Source organism: Chanos chanos, chromosome 14 (genome assembly GCF_902362185.1).
Source record: "Chanos chanos chromosome 14, fChaCha1.1, whole genome shotgun sequence".
Taxonomy (NCBI): Eukaryota; Metazoa; Chordata; class Actinopteri; order Gonorynchiformes; family Chanidae; genus Chanos; species Chanos chanos.
The window spans coordinates 9,101,740-9,128,365 of record NC_044508.1 but is presented as its reverse complement, the minus strand read 5'-3'; the positions used below and the strand labels follow the sequence as shown (position 1 = coordinate 9,128,365).

General features: G+C 38.5%; 2 protein-coding genes across 2 annotated transcripts; both read right to left on the bottom strand.

Moving 5' to 3' along the window:
- Positions 1 to 2,977: 2,977 nt before the first annotated feature.
- LOC115828117 (dual specificity testis-specific protein kinase 2) lies at positions 2,978 to 11,637 on the bottom strand. Its single transcript, XM_030792042.1, has 8 exons — positions 11,458 to 11,637; positions 9,203 to 9,324; positions 8,205 to 8,253; positions 7,902 to 8,051; positions 4,074 to 4,241; positions 3,675 to 3,758; positions 3,318 to 3,404; positions 2,978 to 3,079 (listed from the first exon to the last, which is right to left on the bottom strand). The coding sequence occupies exons 1-8, from the start codon at positions 11,635 to 11,637 to the stop codon at positions 2,978 to 2,980; spliced, it is 942 nt and encodes a 313-aa protein (XP_030647902.1).
- An 11,751-nt stretch (positions 11,638 to 23,388) lies between these two features.
- Positions 23,389 to 26,626, bottom strand: b3galt8 (beta-1,3-galactosyltransferase 8). Its single transcript, XM_030791826.1, has 2 exons — positions 26,484 to 26,626; positions 23,389 to 24,298 (listed from the first exon to the last, which is right to left on the bottom strand). The coding sequence occupies exons 1-2, from the start codon at positions 26,624 to 26,626 to the stop codon at positions 23,389 to 23,391; spliced, it is 1,053 nt and encodes a 350-aa protein (XP_030647686.1).

Genomic DNA, 26,626 nt, shown 5'->3' with positions numbered 1-26,626 from the left:
CATGAAAGCTGTGAGACCCATGTCTGTGACGATGATGATGATGATGATAACGACGGCGATGATGATGATGGAGATAAGGATGAATGGCATATTAAGTGAGAGAAAGAGAGAGAGAGAGAGAGCGAGCAAGAGAGAGAGAAAGCAAGAACTGCTTAATAAAGGTCACACACCTGTTCCCATCTCTGTGCGATTCAATGAACCAATAATGAAAGCTTTCAAGTAAAGAGCTGAGCTTCCATTTGATAAATCTGTAAATTATGATAATACTTCTCAAGAACTGTAGCAAAATGTTACAAATTAACTGGTTACTAATGAACTGTTCAACTAACTAAACTATTGATTCAGGATTATAAAAGTTATTGAAAGTGTATGTATTTGGTCAAAAGGATGACAAAAGCAGTTGAAACCCCCTTCTTCTTTCATTTTTATTAGACATTTACATTAGTCTCATGAGAAACCTTTTAACAAAACATTATAAAAACATACACACAACATAAGGGTTACTGTATATTGAATAACACATAAACAAAGATTTAACCCTTTTCAAAATGTTAAACTAAGATGACATACAGATAATTAAGAAACAAACAAGGGATCTACTCAAAAATCTAACTGTAACACTAACCACAAGATGCACGCAGTTGGTCTCTGAATGTGAAACTTCTGGAACACACCTTGTTTGGTCTCTTATAAACAAGTAAATATTGAGGCAGTGAGTTCACATCTGTGAAAACTTAACGAAAAGGCTAAGCACCTCTTCATCATTGTGCTTACCTTTAAAAAAAAAAAAAATAATAGTAACACAAAACAATATAGGATTTTTTCAGGAATTCCATTGACTGTGATAGCTGAGTTTCCAGATCTGTCCAAGTAGCTTATTCCTGGGTTTATGTATTCCTGTTGTTTCCATCTCTGAATGCAAACTATATTGAATCCCAGCAACCAATTGTATTTCAATACTCAGCTACTACAGCCCATAGAATGTATCAAACCCCTATCTCCACAGCTGTTTTAAGTAAAGAGCACAATGGTAAAAGAGTCATCTAAATTGTCTTTCTTAACAACACGATGAAAGATCAGAAGACCAGTATTAAAACTGAAGCAGCATACACTATAATCAGTACCATGTATACCTTTCTCCATGAACTGTTCTAAAAATCCAACTTATAGAATCAGTCATTTGTCCTATAAAAATAAATAATGAAATAATACCAAAAAAAGATGAAATAAAAGTATTGTTCAATGCAAGATATTGCAGTGTCATTTGGTCAGATATTATAGCCCAAAAATTGATAGTACAATAGTACAACTGATGCAAACAAAGCTGAAATATTACAGTGACATAACAGTATTACTCTACAGTTTCATAGTATCTGCAAATTCTGTGGTATTAATGTGATATTCAACAATGCACAAATTGAATTACTGCTAGCGGTCAGTGTTTGAAGTTAAGGAACACACTGAAGATTGTGGTATATGATGTTCTGACATGGTCTACTCTTTGTATATTTCATTTTTCATATTTCATATGGTTTTTCCATATAGTCTCGTGTGGTCACTACTTGCCAGTAATAATTGGCTCAAACTATTTTGTGCTTTCTCACCATTTACGTTTAAATGTGTGTAGCACCAATAAAATGCAGCACTTGTGATATAAGTGAACAGGGCATGTATTCAGCAGATAGGCAGATAGATCATAAATGCAATTTGCAACTAAATAATTTGTCACTGATAATACATGAAATACTTTGACCTGATAACAAAAATGAAGAACTCCTCTGCCAGTTCACCAAATCATCAAAACAAACAGATTCAAAGCAAATAAACAAATGAAATTTTCACTCAAATTAAAAAAAGAGGGAAAGAAAAGAATATATTAACATGATGAAGAACAAACTAACAACAAAGATTTACACCGAATACCTTAATTTTTGCTTCATTAAATTAAAAAGTACATGCCACACAATTGTTGGTCTGAAAGTGCATGAAGAAGGCACTCCTAACAGGGTATAAGATGGTACAGATGGCAAAACTCTAATTTGTCTCCAAAGCTTTAGCTAGAGATAGAGAAAGAGTATATTTAATGGAGGTCAGGTTTGCCTTAGGTGTGTGCGTGTGTGTGTGTGTCTGTTTTTAACATCAGAGAAGTCAAAGAGAATCAACACTACGAAAATATTACCTTTTTAATATGTGCACTGCCATTCATGGTGGCAAAACTGTTTACAAGATATAAATTCCAAAGAAGCAGAAAGTTTGTACAAGCAATGAAACTCGAACTCTGCACCAGCAAGTTGGTTAAAATGTCTATTTTAACGTCCCCATGACTGAATATCTTCACAAATCAAATTAAAAATGTGTCTGTGGTTTTGAAATGGTGATATATGTGCAGCTGACATAATAACAACACACACACACACACACACACACACACACACACACACTCCAGAATGACTTTCAAACTTACAGTATCCAAGAAACATGAATATAGAAATTAACCTCATAATGAAATGAATACTAAATGTTATGCTTTTTCTTCATCAATTTTGCTTTGTTCCAACTGTTGAGCCATACCATGAAAACACTAAGGCAATACTGATTCTCTGCATCTAACCTTCTATACATTACTATAACACAAACCCACACACACACACACACACACACACACACACACACACACACACACACGCACACACATTTCTATTTCAACTCTCCCAAACAATAAAAGGGTAGTTTTCCTGGCAGCCTTTACTGTAAACACTCCCCAGTGGACTTCCATTAACACAGCAGAGGTCTGTTTTAAAGATTGGTTGTTCCACCTGTCCATCAAATCCTATGAACCTATCAGGAAATTTTGCATCACAGCACACGCCTCCTTTAGGGACTGTTCTGGAGTGTACGTATAGAGCTAAGTGCACAGTGTCCTTCCTAGGGTGGGTGGGACAGCTGGAGGAAGTGAGCAGAGGGTGGTGAAGTCCTCTCATCCTGTGGTCACTTCTGCACATGGGGATTCAAGGGTCTCCGCAACCTCGGATAATTCATCCAGGATCTCCGTGAAAGACGGCCTTCGGAATGCCTCCATCTGAAGGAGGGCAGGAATGCGAAATAGCAAAGGATGTGGGTTGAATATTCAAAATGTAGTTTATTGTTTGGAATATTTTGGGGTTTAGAATGCATATAAACTGAATGTATATATGTTTGCGTGTATGTATGCATGTACGTATGTATGTCTTTATTTTATTTGAAATTAAGATAAGATAGAACTTTCTTCATCCTGAAAGAAATTCTTGTGCCAGAGGTTGCTCAAAACAAACTCTTACCAGACAACAGCTAGCCGCTAATTCCAGCACACGTTGTGGACACCCACTCACCAACTTTCTAAACGCTACGATGTCAAGACCATAGTCCTGTAAGACAAAGAACAGATACTGTTCTGAACAGACAATGCAGACAAACCAGAAAACCACACCTCACAGAATTTCTCTGATACAATGAAACATGTATATTAAGCTGTATGTAGGTTTGTGTGTATATTTGAATGTATGTATGTATTTGTTTGTTTACTGACTGATTATGTATTCATTATTTGAGGAAAAACTGATTGATTGATTGATTGATTGTTTGATTGATTCATGGGATATGTGGTGTATACTGTTTATTATGAGACAGATTTTTACTTGAGTTCTGGGAAGAATCTCAGGGTCTGCTGGAATCCTGGCCAGAATTTCACACAGCACAATTCCAAAAGAGAACACGTCAACCTATAAAAATGTGCATAAACAGATGTGAGTAACGACAAACAGTGTTTTAGAACAGGCGTGAACAAATCCGATATCACATCTAGTGTCAGTGCTATGAATCAAACAGCAAATAATGCCATAATGCAAAAATAATTGTCATCAAGATCATCATCATCATCATCACCATCATCACCATAACCGACACTTAACTTAGATAAAAGTAAAACAAAGACAGTGATACATATGGCGAGTAGAGCTTATCTGAATCATTTCAGACAAAAAAGCCCTGCTCTCACCGATATTCTGGTAACTAGTAATCACAAGTATGGTTGTTACCTTTCGGTCATACGGCTCCCCCCGCAACATCTCAGGAGCCATCCAGAAGGCAGAGCCAACCAGGGACAATTTCCTGTCTTTGGCAGGAAGTTCCACCACTTCTCTGGCCAAACCAAAATCTGTAACTAATGCCTCCCTGCCTCGTGCTGTCACCCTTATCAGACAGTTCTGAAATCAAGACAAACAAACAAACAAACAAACAACACATACAAATTTATTGCAGTATATTACAATCACATTATAGTAATGATTATATGACTGCATGTCCCTATCAAAAGGCTAAGTGTAGCAAAAGTCAGAGACAACTCAAGTTGTATTAAATTGTACATCATCTATATATAAGACATCAAGAACTTTGTTTCAATCTTATTCAGTATCCACTAATCTGCATTTAGAGCACTGAAACACCAAGGCAGAAACACACACACACACACACACACACACACACACACACAAAAGGACGAGCTAAACAGAAAGACATCTTTTTTCATTTATTTCCACCTGTGGTACTGCCATGACTCAAAGGGGCAACAAATTCAGCACCTTTAAACCACAGTCTACATAAACTGCATGGCATGTTCAGATGTCTGCCTACATCAGATTTCAACATGATTTTGTTGCCACTTATTATGGGGGTGAGGGGGTGTACAAATGTACTTTGCTTGAAACTGCTGAAAGTGAAACTATATAGTGTGATACAAAAGGAATGTTGTATATTGAGTTGTATATATAGAGAAAATGACTCTTTATTCTTGGAAGAGATGACCGTGTAATGTACATCAGGTTATTTTGTCAATTGCCTGAGGGGGGCAGTGTAACTCAACATAAAGTTAAATGTACTACGTGACCATAAACACACGTAATGTTGTTTCCACTGGCTGAACAGTAGCTGTCACTGATTCACAAAACTCATTTGCTTACGTCAAATGAAAAGTAATTTGAAGTCAGTGTGGTACTGTGGGTCAAAACCATGATTCTGCAAATTTTCTTTAAACACTTCACTCAAAAACTCTCTGGTTGCTAAGCATTGGAGTTAGAGCAGAAACCACAGCAGACAAAATGGCTATACCAGTTTATCCAGATCGTGCTGAGAGGCCTCCTTCAACTCTGTCTATCAACAAGGCCACTCTACCGTCGAGATCATCCCTTTGGTACTCTATATTTTCTCAAATGCCAAACTTAGACTTTTCTGGCGACATAGTTCCAAAATCAGAATGTAGAATATTCTGCCATCTTCTATTCTAGAAATTGTTTTGATACTTTAGGTTATACTTAACAGCATATGCAGAATAAACTGAAGGACTAAAAGAAGAATTGTATTTATTTATCTGTTTTTATGTTAGGCTTCGTGGGACAGAGCAACACTTGGAACGGTAAAATTCAGGTAACTTTTGCTCCTTTCTCTGAAACAATGTGTATGCTCAGCCCATTTCACTTTTTGGTATAATCTTTTTGAAAAGTCTTGAAAATATTCCAACAGTTCAGTTTCTTCCAGCTCTTCTTCCACAGAGAACACTCCAGGTACAGCAGGCGTTAGAGCTGTTACATAAGGAAAAATAGGACTTACTGGAACCGAAACTGCTGACGGGAAGACTGGCCTGCTTGCACCTCAATCTACTTTAAATTAAACCAGTAGCCGCAATAAATAAATAAATAAATAAATAAAAATCTCACATTCTCTTTTTGTTGTAACTTGTGATTACACAGGCTCACTCCGGGAAGAAGTCCAGTTCTGGTCTAGACCACTAAATTTAGCACAGAGCTCTGTCAGTGAGCCATATATTGCGAATTTTTTTGGAAACGAGGAGTTTTGAGCAGAAAAATATGGAAAAGAAGGAGTTGACAGACTGCTTAGATTTTCCGAGGGATAAAAACATTCACTGAACAAGAGAGCCATTCGGGTTGAGTTGATACAGTTGCTTGTAAAGAGATGCTATTCTAATCTATGATCGTAGTTAGGGTTACCAAACCTTTCAAGTGCCCACTAAAGGTCTCTGATCTCACTACGCGCAAACAAATTAACATTACACAATCTCAATTAAGCTCTTATGTTAATTCATATGAGCACTTTAAACAATGTAAAGTCTGTGATAGTGAAATCTTTTGGACTTTGTGTTCTTTTATTGGTGGAACTTGGAAGTGTCTGCAGTTGCAGAACAAAGGGAGTTTATAGCTATTTACTGTATTTCTTCAATACACTTTGGGGAACACATTTATCTTCAAAGCCTGTTGTGCATTCTGGGTTTTAATAATAATTTTAGGGGATAAACAGCAAAGTTTATTCAGGACCTCCCAGTTTGCTGCTGCCACAACAACCTTTGAGTAAAAGGTTACTAATAAGGCCACAGACAAACCAACAGCTCCCATTGGTCCATGGGTGCAATGCCTTTTCAACATGTTATCTGTGGCATTAGCATTCTCGTTTGCACATTGTTTATAAGTGAATGGATGATAAATGTGAGCTGACCACAAAACAAGGAGAGTGTAAACATGGGGACAGTGGAGGTGGTGAGAGAAAAAGAAAGACTAACCAATGCACTGTTGATTCACTGACCTTCACTGACAAGCTGGAGGCTGCAGGAGTGTTTGTGTATGGGGTGTGTGTGTGTGTGTGTGTGTGCCTGTGTGTTCGTGTGTGTGCGTGCGTGTGTGTGTGTAGGAGTGTATATTAGCATCATAATGGGCTGGCCTTGTTGATTCAGCCCTTAACACTGCCACTGAGCGCTTGATGAACACTTGTGTTGCTGCTAACAACCACTCCCTGTCTTTTAGTTTGTTAGTGCCTCACAGACATGAAAAGGTTTCACAAACAAGCAAGACATACACACTAAGCAAAGGCTCTGTAACATCAGACGAATCTTAAATTGCCATGATACAAACTGTCAATGATGAACAGACTCATGTTAAAAAGGATAAAAGTTACTTTATGTTTTATGCAAACATATATTTAGTGAAATCTATTGGAATGAAAGTGAATAGTAAATGAAGTGGAGCTCAAGGCAATAAAATATAACCTGAAACTTCTTCATGAACAAATTTGGTTACTTTACAAAAAACATAATATCAATCCAGCCGCGCACCATTCTGATCATCAAAAGATATTAGATTAAAAGAAATGAAAGATGTAAGCAAAAAAACCCAAACAAACACTTTTCGATTGTACAGCCATAAATACATACACACACACACATCCACATACACATGCATGCAATCACACACAAACACACACACGCGCACATACACACACACATACACACACACACACACACACACACACACACACACACACACACATACACACGCGCGCGCAATAACTTGTCCAAGGACAGGGACAGTTACTCTGCTACAGTAAGTGAATGTGGTACTACAGTAAGTGAAAATGGTACTACAGTTAAGTGAATGTGATGTCTGCAGTAGGTGAATATGGTACTACAGTAAGTGAATGTGATGTCTGCAGTAGGTGAATATGGTACTACAGTTAAGTGAATGTGATGTCAGCAGTAGGTGAATATGGTACTACAGTAGGTGAATGCGATGTCTGCAGTAGGTGAATATAGTACTACAGTAAGTGAATGCAATGTCTGCAGTAGGTGAATATGGTACTACAGTAAGTGAATGTGATGTCAGCAGTAGGTGAATATAGTACTACAGTAAGTGAATGTGATGTCAGCAGTAGGTGAATATGGTACTACAGTTAAGTGAATATGATGTTGGCAGTAGGTGAATATGGTACTACAGTTAGTGAATGTGATGTCAGCAGTAAATGAATATGGTCCTACATGAGCATGTAAATGTCTAAAGTAGGTACGTCTGGTGGTGGTACCTTACCTTTGAGTTGAGATCTCTGTGGTAGATGTTCTTGTAGTGCAGGTAGATCATTCCTCTGGTGATGTCAGAGGCCAGGTCCACTTTCTCTCTCCAGCTGAGGGTCACATCTTTCCTGGCCAGTAACTCCTCTAGGCAGCCTCCACTAACATACTACAGAGAAACAAAATGACCCAATGTTTGGGTCATAAATGGTATGCACTACAACAATGGGCTAGAGGACATGTCATAGACAAAGTTGATGATATTCACTTGGTTTGCAAATGTGTGTGATTTGTATCATCCAAGTACAAACTCAAACCTCACCTCTAAAATTGGGTATAGTTTGTCCTCTTTTACACAGATACCAAGATACCTGAAATAAAGAGGAAGCCAAATATGTCATGACAAATTAGCAACAACATCCAAAAGTCATTTTTCCTTTCATCTTACCACTAATAGGACTACACAATCTTCTCACATCCTTGCCTGTAGTCTTTACATGGTAGTCTAGCCATAGGTTTAGTTGCCATTGGAGCAGTATTTTTATATGCTATTAAAATGTTTTCACAATGAAATAATATTATGACCTTCAGATCACTGGTCTTCCATGGTAATCTAAGTTCTCATAATTGTATTGACCAACAAGGTGTGGTGTTTGATACCTGGTAGCTAAAGAATTTTTACAGCTTACATAAGTATCTTATTACGCACTAAGCCAGTGCATATCTGATAACAGCTTATATCTGACCAATTTCCATTTAGCTTTTGTAAGTTATCTTTGTTTGACTTAAAATAACTTAAACAAGCAAAATGGACATTGTATTACTCCCATATAAACGCCAAACAGGTGACAAGTAACTTCGTAATTATAGCTATTCTGGGCTTCCCCTTTATCTTTTCTCTATGTGAAGGTGAATCTCCTTTTTAAAATTGATCATCCTCTGCTCTTGTTGCCAGTACTCCTGACAAATGATTATATACGTTAATCACACACCAAATCGGAAAACAAAGATGAAGTCATTTTGTAAAATAGAGCAATTTCCTGTCTTGGTTGGTTCACTTACTAATGGTAATAACGTTTGTCAGGGTATTTGAGAGTGTGCATATACTGAGTATACAAAAGATAACTGTTCATATTGAAATATGCCAGATGAAATAATCACATTCACATAATCACTGCCGTTAAACAGCATTAAGTTTAGAGAAGTTGTAACTAAATAATAACTAAATATGTGTACAGTATTAAAATGAGTGCATTGCAGGCAGAGTCTGGGCGTGTGGGGCAGTCTTGGTTTATTGCTGGCCTCTGATAGGTCACTTACCTGACTATATTGGGATGGGAGAGTTTCTGTAGCAGGCTGATCTCACGGACAATGCTGTCCTGATCCACGTCATTCTTATAGATCTTCACCACCATCACCTTACGAGTGGTACTGTGTATCACCTAGACAACGAAACGAGTCATGACATCTGAAACAAGTCAACTGTAATGGAATATGAAATTTTCCATTGCGTCAAAAATCACTACACATAACCGGATCATATGACTGATGTGTATTTAAAATCTCTCTCTCTCTCTCTCTCTCTCTCTCTCTCTCTGTCCTCTCTTGCCCTCTCTCTGTCCATTGCATTTACCCTCTCAGTTCCTGCAGGGTGCTCTGGAAACATTCATCCACAGGGGTACTTTCCAACTATTATGTAATTTGTATCATATTGTAACGCTCAGGACTGAACATTTACTAAAACAGAGTAATGAGAGCAATGCACTGTACATATCGTTAGTAAAAACCTGGTGATTAAATATTCAGTCACCCTCTTGTCCCATTCAGTATTCATTTAAAGGACAAAGCAGAAATGCAGGTCACAGTTCTGTCCTCATTGTTATGCTCTAGAGCAGATAGATCCATCAGAGATTATGTAAGTCAAACAGAGAGGGTACCCCCGAAACCCTCTTTCTCTCTATAATCTCTTATAGGAACTGGCTCTGAGCCAGCCTTGGTATTGCAAGCATGTCCTCATTAGTAGATGACAAGGCAAGAGTTGTTGAGTGCCATTAGAGTGTGTGTGTGTGTGTGTGTGTGTGTGTGTGTGTGTGTGTGTGTGTGTGTGTGTGTGGTGTGTGTGTGCGTGTGCATGTGTGTGCGTGTATGTGTATGTGTGCGTGCGAGCATGTGTGTGGAAAATATGTGCATACACACGTGCATGAACACATGTGCATAGATGCACACAAGTATGTGTGAGTGTGCACACACACCCACACAAGCACGCACACACACAAACGCGCACACACTAGCACGTACATATTCACATTCTCAAGCACCCAAACAAATATGGAAACATAGTTTCACTAAGCCCAAGGTTATCATTGATTTGATTCTAATCTTAAACAAAGAAATAAAGAAAAATTAAATAAAATAGAAATTGTAAAGATGGCTAAAATGTACCAGCTAAGTACATTCTGCAGTAAGATCTCGTTTTGTGTTTTATTTTTTTATTCTCTGTGAAAGTTTTGGCCAGCACTACGAGACTTGAAAAAACAACATTGTTTTCATCATATTCTATAGTCTGAACTACGGCAGAGGATATTAAAAGAAAACAGAAACTTGTATTTACATATTTTCAATCAGCTGATGTTGGCTCATAACAGTTTTGGACAAAATCACTGCTGGTCCATGCAGCCTACTCAAAACTCTTTTTCTCTTTCTTACCAACTGACTCTTAGTGGTCCTAATAGGAAGACCAGGGTAGAATGGGGAGGGGGGGGGGGGTCAGCGTGGCATAGTTGGAAGTTGTAGACACAGGTGCAAAACAAACATCTAACTTTACTTTTATTAGTCTCCTCTTAGGCCAAGTGTGAGGCCCTGAACTGACTGCTATGTGCAGATTATGAAAGTTCATGTTTTGTGGCCTCACACGGGAAGCCTTAAGTCTAAGTGTCAAGTCAACAGTGTTTCTCAGCTGTTTTTCTGATGTGTTTCTCTGCTTAATCCAGTACGGTGCTGTGTTTGTATTTGCTTCATTTTGTTTGCCGTATATTTTGCTAGCATTTATAATGTGCCATGAGATTGTGTGTTACAGTATTTGATATTCATCCAGAGGCTTAGGGGCAAGCATCAGTCAAAATAACAGTCTGACTGGTTAGTTTATATCTCCACACGACATTGTAATGTGAAAATAGTGTGGTGTAAGTCTAATTTATTGCTATTATTTTTATGGTCTTTTTACTATAAACACATTTATTCAGAAATTTTTATCTGAGCTTTTCATTATATGCGGTAGTTATGTATATTTATAAGCAGTGCGATTTGAACATGTTAAAAAAATAATATGCTGGTCTCAATATCCATGTCTTTTTAACATTAATCAACTGACTTTGAAGCTGAAGTATGATGTTCCATGGCTACACTCCCTATTTTGTAAAATATATTTACATCTAATTCAACAATAACCGATTTTGAAGTTCAAATGTAGGCTGTCTCACTAAGAGGTAAGAGAAAAGTTTTACTTTCTCTTGCTCACAACGAAACGTATTTGCGTTTTTGGTCAACGAGAGAGGAACACATGAAAATGAAATTACCTTATACACCTTGGAAAAGAAACCACTCCCAATAAGTTCAGCTGTAAAGTTCTCCCAGAACTCCAGTTTGCGCACAGCAGTGCGAAGTTTCTGCCAACGGTCCACGTGGTAATAGGTATCCGAGGACTCGCCATACAGAGTAGGGCTGCTAGGTTCCGACGACACATCTACCTCACACATCCTGGGTATATCAGCTGATACACACACACACACACACACACACACACACACACACACACACACAAAGCAAACAACAATAACAACATCAGTGTGAGGGAAGGTTGTCTTGGTGTGAGTTTTAACTACAAAAAGTCTACCTACTGCTGGAATAATCAAAGATGATTTTTTTATAGAGCCAATTGTCAAATTTTACAGTTCAGTCATCCAGTTTACACAAGCCTTGCTTGGTCTGAACCTGTAGAAAACCAATCATGACAAAATCATGAATATGAAAGAATTTCCATTGCAAAGTGATACTGAGCTAATAAAGTATCTGTAACTTTAGATATTTCTTGATTCAAAAACATGGTAACTCTCCTTTCCTACTACATAACATGAACTGACCACACAATACTTTTACTTTTTACTTTTACTTTTCACAATACTTTTACTTTTTATTGTAGTGCACTTTGACAATAGTCATATCAAAACCATGATTTCTGACTTAACAGGAAACGACGTGTCAGGTTTTTATAATCCTAGTCTTGGCAACGCTTCAAACCTCAGCCAGCAACAGTCTCTACATATTGCCTTCTCTGCTCTGTCAAAACTGTTGCATGTAGGTGCACTTGGATGCAAATTCAACATGGATGAAAGACATTTACACAAAAGCCCAATTTCAACCCTGTAAGTACTCAGTTAGCTCAACGGCAAGGAAAGTGCTTCCTGTAGGATAGTGTGAAACAATAGCAGCGGCATAATTAGGTTTTAAAATAGATGTGGGCAGGACATGGTAAGATCACTTTATACAGGTAAAACACTGAGCCCACTCATGTTGTTTTTCAAACAAGAGACACGCGGTACTGAGAAAGAGAAACAGACAGCGACATTTTACATCAATGAAAAATAAAACAGCTAAATGGCACTAGAAAAGAAGAATACATCTGAAGTATATCACATGTATCTAGACTATAGAAAGAAAAAATAAATCCATCGTTGCTATGTAACTACCCAAGAGGCCATTTTTCTCTACATTAACAGAACAGATTATAGCAAACAAAAGAATGAGGGTTCTTCAAAAACGGTGAATCAAACCAACTAACAGAGTTTTATATATAGTACAGTGCTTATTTCATCAGCGGAACTAAGAAGGAGATTCTAGCATGGGAGTTCTCGTCAAGGTCCCAGACATCTTTGTACAAGTACAATGACAGAATATTTGAAGGACACGGTATACTTTTCAAGATCTGAATCTTATTGTTCATACTGCAAGTGTCTGATAAGATAAGAAAACTGAACAATGGTCAGTTAGTTTGAAATTTATATGAAATCAGGCATGTGACACGATTTGTCACTTCACAGGGAGCTGCATATGACAACTTAAAACCTCACAGGAACTTACTGTATGGTTTGCAAGAGACACATTGCACACACTGACACTGACACCACATCCAGGTGACACATCAAAGGTGTCTTTCAGACATCTTCCATCTTTACATCTCTTTTTTGCACTCTCTGTGAACAAAAGACAGCTCTATGCGTCTTAACTTTGTCTCATTTGAAAACTGTCAGAACAGGGCTGAAGCTTATCCTGACTGGTGCTCTGGGCTCCTGTGTCACAGATATATATATATGTGTGTGTGTGTGTGTGTGTGTGTGTGTGTGTGTGGTGAGTGTGTTTATATATATTTACATACATATATCTATATCTATATCTATATCTATCTCTCTCTCTCTCTCTCTCTCTCTCTCTATATATATATATATATACACACACATACATAGACACTTACAACGTAATAAAGACTCCAAATTCTAAATTCATCCTCTGATTGTGAAACTATAGTTCCGGTCTCTGGATAAACTAAAGGGAGTGGAGCCTTTAAGTTGTAAAGCATAACAGTCATGGTTCTGACAGTGACATTGGTGAAAAGCACGGTCTGACACGCTGACACATTGACACAATTGGGTCAGGCTTTGTAAATGAAAAGAAAATCATTCCACATTATTCTTCCATGAGAAAAGCTCACACATGCACCCATTGTTTAGTCCAGCAATGGACAAAACAATTGCTGCCGTTTCCAGTCATAGAAAACACCAACAGTGCAGCCTTCATTCTGTCTCTGTCTCTCTCTCTTTCTCTCTCTCGGATCTCACACACTAATCTATACGGAAACCTACAAACTGAGGGCATCTGTACATTCCAAATTCAATGTCTTTCATCTAATTTGCTCTAACAAATTTAATATCTTAACTCTAATACAAATTGAGGCTTTGGAAACAGATATCTCTTGGAAGACATGAAGAGACTCATGTCTCTGTTTGTACAAAGTCAAATACAAGGTCAAAGTGAATCAACTTCCTCTTGAAAAATGTAACAGCATCTGTAAGTGCGACAGTCTTCTCACCACAGTGGGTTTTTTTTTACTATAAAAAACATTACGAAAAAAAAAAAAAAAAAAGCTGTCTGACATCTCTGAGTGCAGATAAACATCGATGTCTGCTTAGCTCTACTCCTACACCTCGTTCACATGGCTGTGACAAATTTCGTCTGTGGGAGCTTCCCAGAGGTCTGTGTGGAAAAAGCAGACAGACTCTGAATGTCACTCCCAGGCCAGGAAAATGGTATAGCAGAGTTTGTAGAAATGAAATAAATATAGGCTACTGCATGGACAGATAAAACCACAGACCAGCTTTTGACAAAGCTGAAGACTTTTCCTCTACCCACTGAAAGAACAGAACAGGTAACTATATTTCATCACAAACATAATGCAAAGCCTTCATATGCACATATACAGTTTTTAATGAAGAACCCTTGCATGATCGTATCTGTCATGCTGCGACTAGTTACGATGAAAATCACAAAGGGAAAAGGCTAAAAGGTATGGATGAAGAAAAAGAAACGGTCTGGAATTTATAAATAAATTGAAAAAGTGCTGTGCTAAACTTTTTGTTCTGAGACAAGTGTGATAAAGAGTTTAAACAGAATGCCCACAAAACTACTTTATCACTGTAAAAGGATCAAATTTCTCCTTCCATACACTCCATTAACAGAATATTTATAAATGTTTGTCACAGAAGAGAGTCTAAAAGGCTTATATACCTTTTTCTGTAACATTTACAGGGATGACATATGGTCTGAGAAATTCCACATTGGGTCACAACTGAATTTTACCCAAAGTTCACACACTTCATTTCTCAGACTGAACCAGTATTGCAAGATGGCATTGCAAGATGGCCAGTATTGACCACTGGCATCACGATCTCCCAGAAAAAAAAGAAAAAAAAAGGATGAAAAAAAACAAAACAAAACCAAAAACAAGGTCAACCCGATATTTACAAAAAATACTCAGGGCAAACTAAACTGGGGGGTGTTGTTTTTCTTCTTCCATTTTTAAATCTGAAGCGATTATGTAACTAAGTGGTTATGTGGATGGTTACGGGGGGGGGGGGGGGGGGGGGGGGGGTTGCTGCTATAAACAATATCCATCACTCTGACAAGACTGTTTGCCATAAACACAGCAAAAGAAACCTGATGGAATTCTAACCTAGAACCTTAGTCATATTGCAACTGGATGTGGTTTACTGCAAAAAAAACCCTAAAAAAAAACTCTACACTACTGGGAGTGTAAACCTTTGGCTTCATCACAATTACACTTGCAACATTTTTAAAACGCTTCATTTAGAGCTGTTTCATTCAAGACGGTGAATAGTGATAAGAATCTGTGAAACTCATTCATGGAATGTAAAAAGGCTGCGCTTGGCATTTAACAATGAACAACGTCCTTCAGTATGTTTATTTAAATACAGCGCATCCTTTTAAGTTATACTTTATTGATCCCTGTGTGGAAATCCGCATCTGTATTTAACCCGTTCTAACTACTTTGGAGCAGTGGGCGGCCTCTATGTGGTGCCTGGGGACCAACTCCAGATCAGACCCAGTGCCAGGATCATAAAAGAAATGTATCCTTCAAGCCTAAACAAATAAAACCAACCACAGTGACTGCAGTAATTCAGTACGGGTCATATATTGCAGTAACCCTGCATTACTTTAGTGACAGGAATCCAAAAGTGTGTCCAAAATATTACACCAAACTACAGCTTCTTACTACTGCAGTTACAAAAAAGGCCCAACAGTGCAACAATCCTCCCACAGTAACGGTAACAAGAACCCCTTCCTCGAAATCCATCCCAACATACAAAATGACATTACTTTTGGGTTCATCTGGAACAGGAAGAGCTCAATAAGCACTGAGTAATATACACACAGCAGTCTGTTCCCCCACTTAACTCATGCTAATCACGTTGACCTACTGATTTACTGGGAGAGGAAAGTTGTTGGGCTTGGTAAGAAGCAGAAAACTGATTAGGTAACAAGAGAAAGGTGGAGAGCAGCTTATCAGATCAGCTAGTTTGTGTATGTGGGAGAGAGATGAGTCAACCGCGCATTCAGAAATTTATTGAAGACAATGTTTTGAGTCATCTGAAAGCTATTCTTGCACACATACACACACACACACACACACTCTCACTCAGATGAAATATTGTTTTGAATGTATGCATTCGATTCGCTCATTAATCAAATTAGTATTTATAAAGGTCCTATTGCTGCTTTAAGACATACGTTGACTCAGTAGAAATGTAAACCTGAGATTTCTCAAACTGTCTTGAGGTTCAAAGGACAAATGACTGTGTAAACATACTATGTTCTGCCTATAAACTAAAAATTATGTGATACTCTTGGCTGAATGTTTAGTATAGACACCAACACAAAATACCATTTGAAGACAAAATAATTATTACTCTCCTTTCCAAACCCCACCATGCCATGAATCATCTAAGCAACAAACTATGCAGCAATTCTTACGTTTCCTTTCTCTTCAATCTAACTGCAATCAAATCCTGATTTGGTTGTCAAAATGATGTTGTTTTCATCCATGTATAGCCAGGGTTGAGAAGAGCCACATCAAGTGTGTGTGTGTGTGTGTGTGTTTGTGTGGTGTGGGCATGACATCAGCTGTGTTTGAGAAGAGAGGGACTTGGCTAGGATTGCTATTCGCCTACTCACATTCTCTCCCACTCTATCATTCTGTAGACTGGCAATGCAGCACAGAACAATGTGCAACATGGCATGCAAAGGAGCACTGCCAAATTTGCTCATCACAGTATGGTCAAGTCTAGATGTGTGAGAGTGTGCATGTGTTGTTTGTTTGTAAGTTTTTTTTAGTTTGTTTGTTTTTTTGGGGGGTGTTTCTCACAAACTTACATTCATATTAGAGTTTGAGAATGTTTGTGCATGTGCATGTGCCTGTGTGTGTGTGTGTGTGTGTGTGTGTGCGTGTGTGTGCATGTGTGTGTGTGTGTGTGTGCGTGGCTGTGTGCGTGTGGCTGTTTCCATGTTTCTTTAGATATAGCAAACAGGACTGCTGATGGACCGCTCCACATTTGCACATATGTACACATGCACACATATACGTACATACATTTCATGTGACAGGGGTTTAAAGTAATGAAGTTAATTCGCATATTCATTTCATTCATGGTTAAATTCATGGAAGTGCAATAAGAATGGTGCCCACTTGTCTGGGAACCTCTATCAAATAACCTACAGAAAAAAAATTAAATTTCTTGCACTGATTCAGAACAGGGCCTCCCTTGTATTCTAATGCACTAAAGCAAAATTAGTCTAATTCATAGGTACCCTCATGAATGCCATAATCATATGCTCCGATTATAAATGCAATAATCCACAAAAGGTCAAGTAGTTATGAATGAAATGTCATTTGATGAAAGAAACAGCACAGTTGTCCACCTATGGCTTTATGAAGCACCATGATGTCTGATTTTTTTTTTCTTAACTACAGATTCTTTTTTTTTTTTGCCAGTAAAAAGTTAACAATGTTGTGTTTTTCACCCTCGGTAAGCAGCGGTACTCTTTGAGGTTACGTAGGACATGTCTTAATGACATATTGTGAATTCCAAAGTATATTTTATCTGGATGAATTAGAGGTTGTGCGGGCCACTGCAACATTCTCTTCAAAACCACACCTTTACAATTTTCACTTTACGACATGGAAGCTATCAGTCAGGCTCCATAAAATAGCCACAATGCGTGGCCAGAAGAATTACTCAATTACAAAAATATGAATTACAAAATATCTGTGGAAGAGCATTTAGGTCTAAATGGATCTCTGGTTTGACCAGTTCATCACTCACATATGCTATTAAAACAAAATCATGAAACAGCCACTCAGAGGGTTCAGCTACTGTTTATGTGTATGTACTGTACCCTAGCAAAACGTGTATCCATACACAGATATAAAGAGTGTCACAATTGGTTCATAACATTTAACTTTAATAACTGTAACAGCGAAAGACGGTCAATTTGATCATCTATGATGTTTTATATCACCAAATACACCTTAAAATATGTTCATAGTTTCTTCTTCTTTTTTTTTTAAAGGTAAACTACCATACAAATTGAGGGAAAATGAGGCATACATCATTTTGTCATGAATCCAACTGTTGGCCAAGCAGTGAAAGAGCATTTTAGGAATCCAGTGAATCTGTTCTTGTCTATGGCCTTGAGCTCTGTGTGTTGCTGTATTGAAGAACCCTGCATGTGAGTATCACTACAGCTTAAAAACTTATGTCAGAAAAGCTCCACAGATCAACTATCTATACAAGTGAAATCCTGACATTTCAGATTATAATTAAATAAAATGCTATTCTAAGACCTAATAACACAGGAAAATGAAATAAAACTATGAATGTTACACACAAAAAGTTGATGGAATGTTCTTAACTTTGATGAAGAAAACAAGTTATCTACTTCCTCAGTTTGGGCTTATCTTCAAAGGAAAATAGTTCCTGCTTCAATTTTGTTGTACATATTTACAACTGGTTATAAATAAACACCATTTTTCAGAGAATATATAGCATTTTATGTTTACGCTGACTTTACTTGTTATTAGGGGTGCCTAGTTCGAAGCGGATCTGAGAAGTGCATTCGATGAACTTGCTCTCTTAAACTACTTAAACAGCCAACTCTTGTATTTAGCTTGGCACTGTGACGACATATTTTTCTGTTACCGTGCAAAGAGGCATTATGGCTGGCAGAGGATCCATTTGTTTAAATGCTGGCAAGCTAAAATGGGCACTGCTTGTCAAAAATCAATTGAGCGCTAAGTGGTTTCTGCTAACGTAATGACTTTTGAGAGCAACGCTGAGCTTGTGGGCGGAGAAACAGGCTGAAACTGAACTGATGTTATGAATCTAAGGCAAGTACAATTGTTCTATTGTTTCTACCAAAACTTTTTCCTTTCCACTTCCATTTGAATGTGAAACCATCTGGTCGCTCAAAAACAAATCAATACATATATTTGCAACATTAATGAAGAAGAGGAACACCTGTAAACTTTCCAACATACATATGGAAAGTTCTAGACATCAGACAATCCTTATTTCCTTTCTACATACAAATGAGGCAGTCACGAAGGCAAACAAGGGTGGAAATGCCTTTACTTTACAGATAGCAAATCTCTAAGAGAAAGTATGCTTTGTTCCATGTAATTGCTGTTATTATAGCTTCTGAAGTGATCTGCGGACAATGTCGAAAAGAAGCGGGAGGGACTGCAACTTTGCTGGTCACATCAGAGAACTGGGAGGATCTGTAGAAATCATGCCATTGTATGTATACAGGAGAAGAAGAAGAAGTGTGTTTACTAAAGCATGACAAATACAACTTACACAGTCTGGTGACGTTAACATCACACAGAAGTGTTTAAAGGGCTAAACTGATAAGGTGTCCACAAAAAGGAAACGTTTTAATTTTTAATCATCGAAATTGTTTCAGAGTTCCAGAATGCACCAGCAGCAAACGACAGGTAAATGAATTACTATAATTTACAGTAAGAGCTCCACTTAATTCACAGCTCTGGTCCACAGCTGACCTGGCTGTCTCTACAAAATGATTCCCAGAAATCTACGCATTTGTCTCCTGTGTAATGGAAACAAGTCCAACAAATGTCAAGAACAGACTTGTACAAGGTCTCTCACGAGCCAGTCATCACTGACCGTATGTGACCGTGCATGTGTGGTGTGTGTGTGTGTGTGTGTGTGTATTTGTCTGTGGTTGTGTCTGTATTTGTTTAGATATAACAAACAGGATTGCAGATGGACAGATCTACGTTTGCACATATGCACACAAACTTATACGTACATTGCATATGACAGGGGTTTGAAGTAATGACGTTAATTCACATATTCATCTCATACTCATTCATTACATTCATTTCATACTCATACACATACTCAGTTCCCAGGTGGTGTGTGTGTGGGTGAGTGGGTGTGGGGGCGCACCATGCTACAGCCTATATAAGTTTTGGAGTGAATCATGTTTTGAAACAAATTTTGGTGAATGGGCAGACTTATAAACCATTTTCCTCCTTTAGAGGCTGATGGTACTTTCAGATGACCTCTCTCAAGCCAGAAAATGAAAATACTATCACAGATGTGCTGTGTGGTGGTGATGCCAACACTAAAGCTAACCCAAACTAATCCTTAAAAAAAAACAGATTATCTCTTGTGGTATCTAAATCCGACATCATGCCTCTGAACATTTTTGCATACTAGTCTACTGCAATAATCAGAACAGAAAAGAGTCGCAAGACTAGGAAATGTCTTTTTTCATCGTACACCAACAAACATCTTTACTGATATTACTGTTAAAAAGTAAGCATCGGTTAAACTGTGAGCAAACAAATGTGAACAGTTTGACAGTATCTAATAAAACCATACTCGACGTAGACCTACAGGCTATTCATGCCTTCTGCAGTTCTGCAGAAATGTCAGTGTGTGATTAGGGTTAGTCTTCAAACCACAAAGTATACAATTACAAGAAACGGCCTGCCTCAACACTTCCTGTCAAGGTTACTGAAAAGGTACAATGATCCCAACCCAGTGCCCTATGTCTGGCGTTTACACATCGTATCGCACATAAGATTAAGCACACCCAGTTATCAATTGCACAGAAGAATAACGGGGAAAAAAAAGTTCGCACATTACGTCATACGTGACGCACATATATTGCCCGTAAATCGCGGAAGGGAGTGTATTCATTGCCAAATTAATATGTTATCAGTAATCATAAGGAATGAGGATTACTTACTCCAACGGTGTAATAAGCTATTCATATGCATCCTGATGTGAGAGCAGAGCGTCAGTCTGCAGGCTACTCAGCGCTCAGACAGGATGAAAAAAGCATCCAGCGGCTAAAGTGGGGGCACATACATGCAACAAATGAGCAAAAGCACACCCACACAACACGAAACTTTACAAAAGACAGAACAGTGACTCTGCAAGCACACGTGATGTAATACACTGACAGACACACAAGTGCAGTTTGAAAGCAACATATCTGGGAAGCTGTGAGATTAGAAGGGACTTCCAAGAAAGCATTACATCGTGCTAATGGTGTAAATTATACGTATTATCAACTTCACTCTCGCTTAAGGGTTCATGTACATGAAAGGATATGCTACATTTTAGATCGTGCATAGTGTTCCGTTAAAATTTCTAATATAGGCTACTGTTTTCAATAATTTCAGTGTGGAATCCCGTCCCATTTCGGAAAGGTCTGTAACTTCTAAGAATGTACCAGTTTAGAGAGAACACAGGCTATGTATAAGAAACGACAACGTGTCTCAAGCCTTAATGAAAATCAATTAAATTTTTAAGATTCGGTACATTTTTAGTAAAATCTAGCGCACAGAAGACGGATGAGTAGGCTACAGATGACTGTAACCAAGTTACTTCGTGCCGTTTACAACACCGAGCAGTAGCCTGTGTTCAGAAAATAGCCTACTCAGTACTAACATTCAATCATTAATGAAACTGTTACTGAAAAATAGACATGAACAAGTATTTACTTACAGGAGAAGGCAACCCCAGCGAACCTTCTTCCAGTGTTATCTATTTAGTTAGAATAAATAAATAAATAAAATAATGACTGCCTACGTCAGTAAAGCCTGTTGTACTCTAGCGAAAGTGCTTATTTAACTAACCCTAACCCTAGCGAAAGTGCTTGTTTAACTGCTTTGAAGCATGGCTTTTGCAGTCTTTTTCCAGCAACCACTCTCTTCTCTGTTCCTCTCTGCTCTCTCATTCAGCGCTAAATCAACCTGCCGGTCCCTCCTGACTGACACAGGCTCGGAGCGCTTCGCGAGAGCTGAGGCGAACAAAAATGCATGTTTGATGGGTTGTCCTAGGAACCGACTTCAGTTACGTCAGGTTGGTGGAGTTGGACTCCACCCATTTCACAAAGATAAATACTGATACCAGTTTCAGCAGCAATTGTGCAATGAATGACACAAAGGCTAAACAATGAACTACACGTCACAAGATTTAACAACCAACTACATGTTATAATCAAACAACGATTGACAATGTAAGACATGTACCATTTTCTATGCAGGCCACTGACAGAAAAGTGACCTTTCACTTAGGCTACCTGATTGCCAACCTATTCAGGCTACAGGGAATAAAGCCAAGCAAAAGACAGCATCATTCAAGCAAACACAGAGAGAAAAAAGCCTCCGTAACATGACCAAATAGTAATGGTAACTGGACCTACAAAAAAAGCGGGGACCAGATACAAACTGTGAAGTTCTTTCATGAGATGGAAAACGAGAGAGAATGAACAGATTTACAGAGAAGAGTGAGAGGCGTAGATGGGAGAATATTAAACACATTCTCTCTATTTCACCGCTCCGATCGTTCCCAGAGCTCAGGCGCTCAGCCATCTGCTGAGAGCAATGCTGACTCCAGCGCTGATGAATCATCACACGCTTTTTCCGCTCCTACCTTTCAGCAACATTTTCAGCCCTCTCGCACTAAGGCACCACCAGAGAGCTGTGCGTGAGCCTCCTACAAAACTGCACGCTGTAAAGGTCATCTCGGCCTTTACCCTTATAGTATTTTTTTGCATTATTATTATTGTTGTTGTTGTGGTTGTTGTATCCTTATCAATTATTAATATTAGGCTAATTACTATTAATTACGTTCTCTCACATGTGAAACTTAAGCCGCCATTCACTGTTCAGCACTACAACATACGTATTGTTTAAAACAGAAAAGTAAACACGCGAGCCCCTCAAGAGGCTTGCAATGACACGTCATTAGTTACCATAACTATACGTACCCCTTCTTAATAGAGAAATTCTGCCACCTGCTGGAAAGTGTTAGAAAGTGTTCAATGTGTATGGTCTAGACCACGAGACACATCAAGACAAGACAGCAAAGCCATACAAAGTACTGCAAGGCATTCGTTACCGTTTTAATTTTTTGCTTTTTTTGAGCAAGGCATTAAGCCGAGGCATCTGTGCAAAGAGGTACACAAGAACACAAGACATATGAAATCAAGAAGGCACAGAAGAGTGAATTAATTAATAATAAGGCCATTCATGGTAAGGTAAGGCATTCAGTGCCGTTTTAACGTTTTTGCTTTTTTAAGTTATAACTTATAGGCATCAAGCCAACTGGCATGTGTAAATACCAAACTAAGGAGGCACATTAATGAATGGGCCTGTCCTTAAAGACCACAAAGAGTACTTTAAATAGCACTATTTCTTCAGCAAAAATAAAATTAAAATGTCCACAATGATAAACGCCACACAGACACCTTTAACAAAGAGGTAGAGTAATCAGTTTTTAAGCCTCCAGGCTGTACTTCACTGTCTTTTTAAAATCATGTAACAACACACTTGAGGCGCTTCAGCAAGATAAACGGGCATTCTGAAAATCATGCCAGATGTTGATAAGCTGACGCGGTGTGAAACCCGTGATCAGGATATAGTTGGCAAATGTGCAACGCTCATATTTCAAGCGCCGAACTTCAAACAAGTTCCGCAACGGAAAGAGAGTTTGGGCGTAGGCGGGCTTGATACCTAGCACCCGCAGGCATAGACCCACATAAACGTCCTCTAGTGGAACCGGCCTGGCAAACTTAGATGCCCATGAAATCTTTTTGGCAAGATCTATAGAGAAGACGTAGCCTGCCCCGGAGACGTACGGGGGAAAGAATGCTTCTGGGTACACGTGCTCCGGTAGATACCACTTGCTGTTCTGGGATCTGCGTGGGCGACCATCTTTAATGACAGACCCCGTGATGAAATCCCTCAGGGTGCTTCTTCCCTGGGCAACAAGATAATTGACAAGGTATGGTACATTGAGAAACACGTCTGCGTCGATTTTCATGGCAAAAGAGGCTGAACGACAGTGTGTGGCTAACCAATTCATGATCATCATCGTCTTGATGGTGAGGTTGTAATAGCTGTCCAGGAAGTCCATTTGGATTATGTCACCATAGTGCTCACTCTCTTTTTCAAGACCCTCTTGAATGCGTCTGTCCGCATTATTCGCTGGAATACCCACATAAAATAGTCTGACAACAGTAATATTTGGTATCAAGTTACTTTGTCCCCAAGTCTTCCTTACGGAGTTTCTGTAGTCAATGCCATCCGGTGCCGTTGGTATCATCAGTGCTAAGAATGGGTTCCTTCTCCTGCATGCCTCCGGCTGGTTGAGGATGTACTTATATGTTGACGGTGAAATTAATTTAAAAAACTCTGATGATATTGGTGTCGGTCGTTTCGGGGGACCAAGCAATGAAATCACGCGGCTTCTTAAAAAAACATTGAGTAAAACTGTAATTAATACTGCCGCAACAAAAACCTGTATGAATCTGTAAAGCGACGATTTTGACATTTCTCAGGAAATTTTTAGAGTAAAAAAACTGTTACAGATAAAGCAAGAAAGCCACATTGACTACTTCTCTAATCGTCCCAAGCATATCGCTAAATCCGCCCTTTGTGGAAATAAACATGTTTCTGCGGACCTGATTGGCCACACCCAAGTCATAGTTCAAATAAAGGTTTCTTTTTTTTTCTCTAGAATTAGTCTAGAGTCTAAAAGTCCAGACGGGTCCAACCAGATTTCCAGGCCACCGAGGAAAGTCATTCTTGCCTCAGGCAAGAACGTAAAACCCTTTTACTCTTTGTGTTTCTACCATGGATTTTAACCGACTATTCGAACATTACTTACTCTTACAGTGAAGTGACACAGGAAGCCAACCAAATGCCAAGCTGTTTAATCATGTCTTAGTTAATGTCATCCTCAGTGTGCTGAGGCTACAAACCTAACATTGTTATTACTGAGTGAATATAAGATAAATGTTGGAATCAGCAATTTTTAATCAAAACACGTTTTACTGTAACTGGTATAACAAAGACATGACCATTTTTATCCAGTAAAAATCAACCAACCAAAACAAAACTAAAAAGCAAAAAGCCTCATTTAAATAGGTATTTCACAGGGATATCCGTGATTTAATCTACTGGAATATCAAGGAAAAGTACAGGGGGCAGATTACAATATTGCTACATGTTGATAAAATGAAAGTGACACCCTCTTTTAAAAAATCATGTCTTCTGGCTTCTTACTTCTGCATGTGTTGGATCTAAAAGCCAGTCAGCAAAAATAATGTGTATGAGTGAATGCAGCACACTATCTTGACAGTGTAAAGACAGCTGCTGTAACGTGATACTGGGGTTGCATGCCTTACCAGAAATAACATCATAAGTCAAGTAAACATACCAGAAATAACATCATGAACCTTCCCTTTTACCTCCTCTGTGGCCTACTAAACCTCGCCAATGCCATAACTTATCTTTTATTTATACTACTCTAATTGTTGTCTGGATGAGCATAAGCAAATTGGCTGTTCAGTGCTGTCCAGTTAAGAATAAGAATAAGAAATTCTTTATTAATCCTGAGGGAAATTTGAGTGTCATGACAGCACAAATCTAATACAACAATAGAGTAAAATAAAAAAGAATAAATAGACAGAAAGCATGTGTCTGTATTGTGAATTAGTTGTATACTGTCAAGAGCAGGGTGGGATTTGAACCCTGGTCTCTGGATCTAAGGTGAGAAGCACTTCTGATTGAGCTATCCTCTGAATACCCAAAAACAGAGGCTGAAACAGGAAGGTAGTTTAAAGGTAGCTTAAAAAAAAAAATACATCTAAAAGGCAAGTCTCTTCACTTAACCGCAACAAAAAAAGTAGCTCAGGGCAAATCCAAAGAAGCAGTGAAAACAGAGAAATAGCTTGTAGATTTCAAAACAGGCAAGAAACTCAAAAGGACACCCGGGAGATACAAAAAAATATTATAGGAGCTAAAAAAACAGTGCTCAAAAAGGCATGACAAACAGGTCAAAAAGTATCACACAGAGAAACAGAGTGCTTACTCACGTGTGATTCAGTGGGCAAAGACAGACACAGTAAGGGCAACCGATCCTTCGAAACACAGGTGAAGCATGTTGACTAAATGACTAACAGAAGTCCTCAATGGCACCATCTGGTGGCCAAAGGATTCTTTGGGAGTCCCAATCCTGACATATACATTGTGCAATTCTGCACTGTACAGTAATTATATAAGTAGCGTATAATAAAATGAGAATAGTGAGATAGATTAAAAAAGTTATTGTCCATTGTGCAATGATTATACATAGTATATAATGAAATATGATACAAAAATAAAACAAGAATAAAATTATTACCATTTTACGTGTGCAATGTGCAGTAGGGAGCATTGTTATTGTTAAACACTGTGCGGAACAATAATAATGACTGTATAGTGCAATTCTCAACCAGTTATCTGTGAGAAGGAGTCAGATAGATAGAAGATAGAAAATAGTTATTGTGATAGTGAAGGGGAGCAGTATAGGGCATCAAGCGTCAGTCTAATCCCATGTTGCGCCAGAGCGAGGAGGGGTTGTAAAGTTTGATGGCCACCGGCAGAAACGACCTTCTGTATCTCTCAGTGGAACATTTGGGGGAGATCAGCCTGCCCCTGAAGGTGCTCTTCAGCTTAACAAGCCCATCATGGTGGGGATGGGAGGTGCTCTTTAGAATGCTCACCAGCTTGTTAAACATCCTCCTCATCGCCAT

Bases quoted from the DNA above. Each gene is read 5' to 3' on its own strand.
- LOC115828117 (XM_030792042.1), bottom strand. From the start codon at position 11,637: ATGTGTGAGGTAGATGTGTCGTCGGAACCTAGCAGCCCTACTCTGTAT. The intron at 8,052-8,204 runs GTGAGGTTTGAG...GTTTCTCTGTAG, and splicing joins AACTATACCCAATTTTAGAG to TATGTTAGTGGAGGCTGCCT. The intron at 3,759-4,073 runs GTAACAACCATA...ACATTTTTATAG, and splicing joins GGGAGCCGTATGACCGAAAG to GTTGACGTGTTCTCTTTTGG.
- b3galt8 (XM_030791826.1), bottom strand. From the start codon at position 26,626: ATGGCGATGAGGAGGATGTTTAACAAGCTGGTGAGCATTCTAAAGAGC. The intron at 24,299-26,483 runs GTCGTTTCTGCC...TGTTTTTTTAAG, and splicing joins TCCACTGAGAGATACAGAAG to AAGCCGCGTGATTTCATTGC.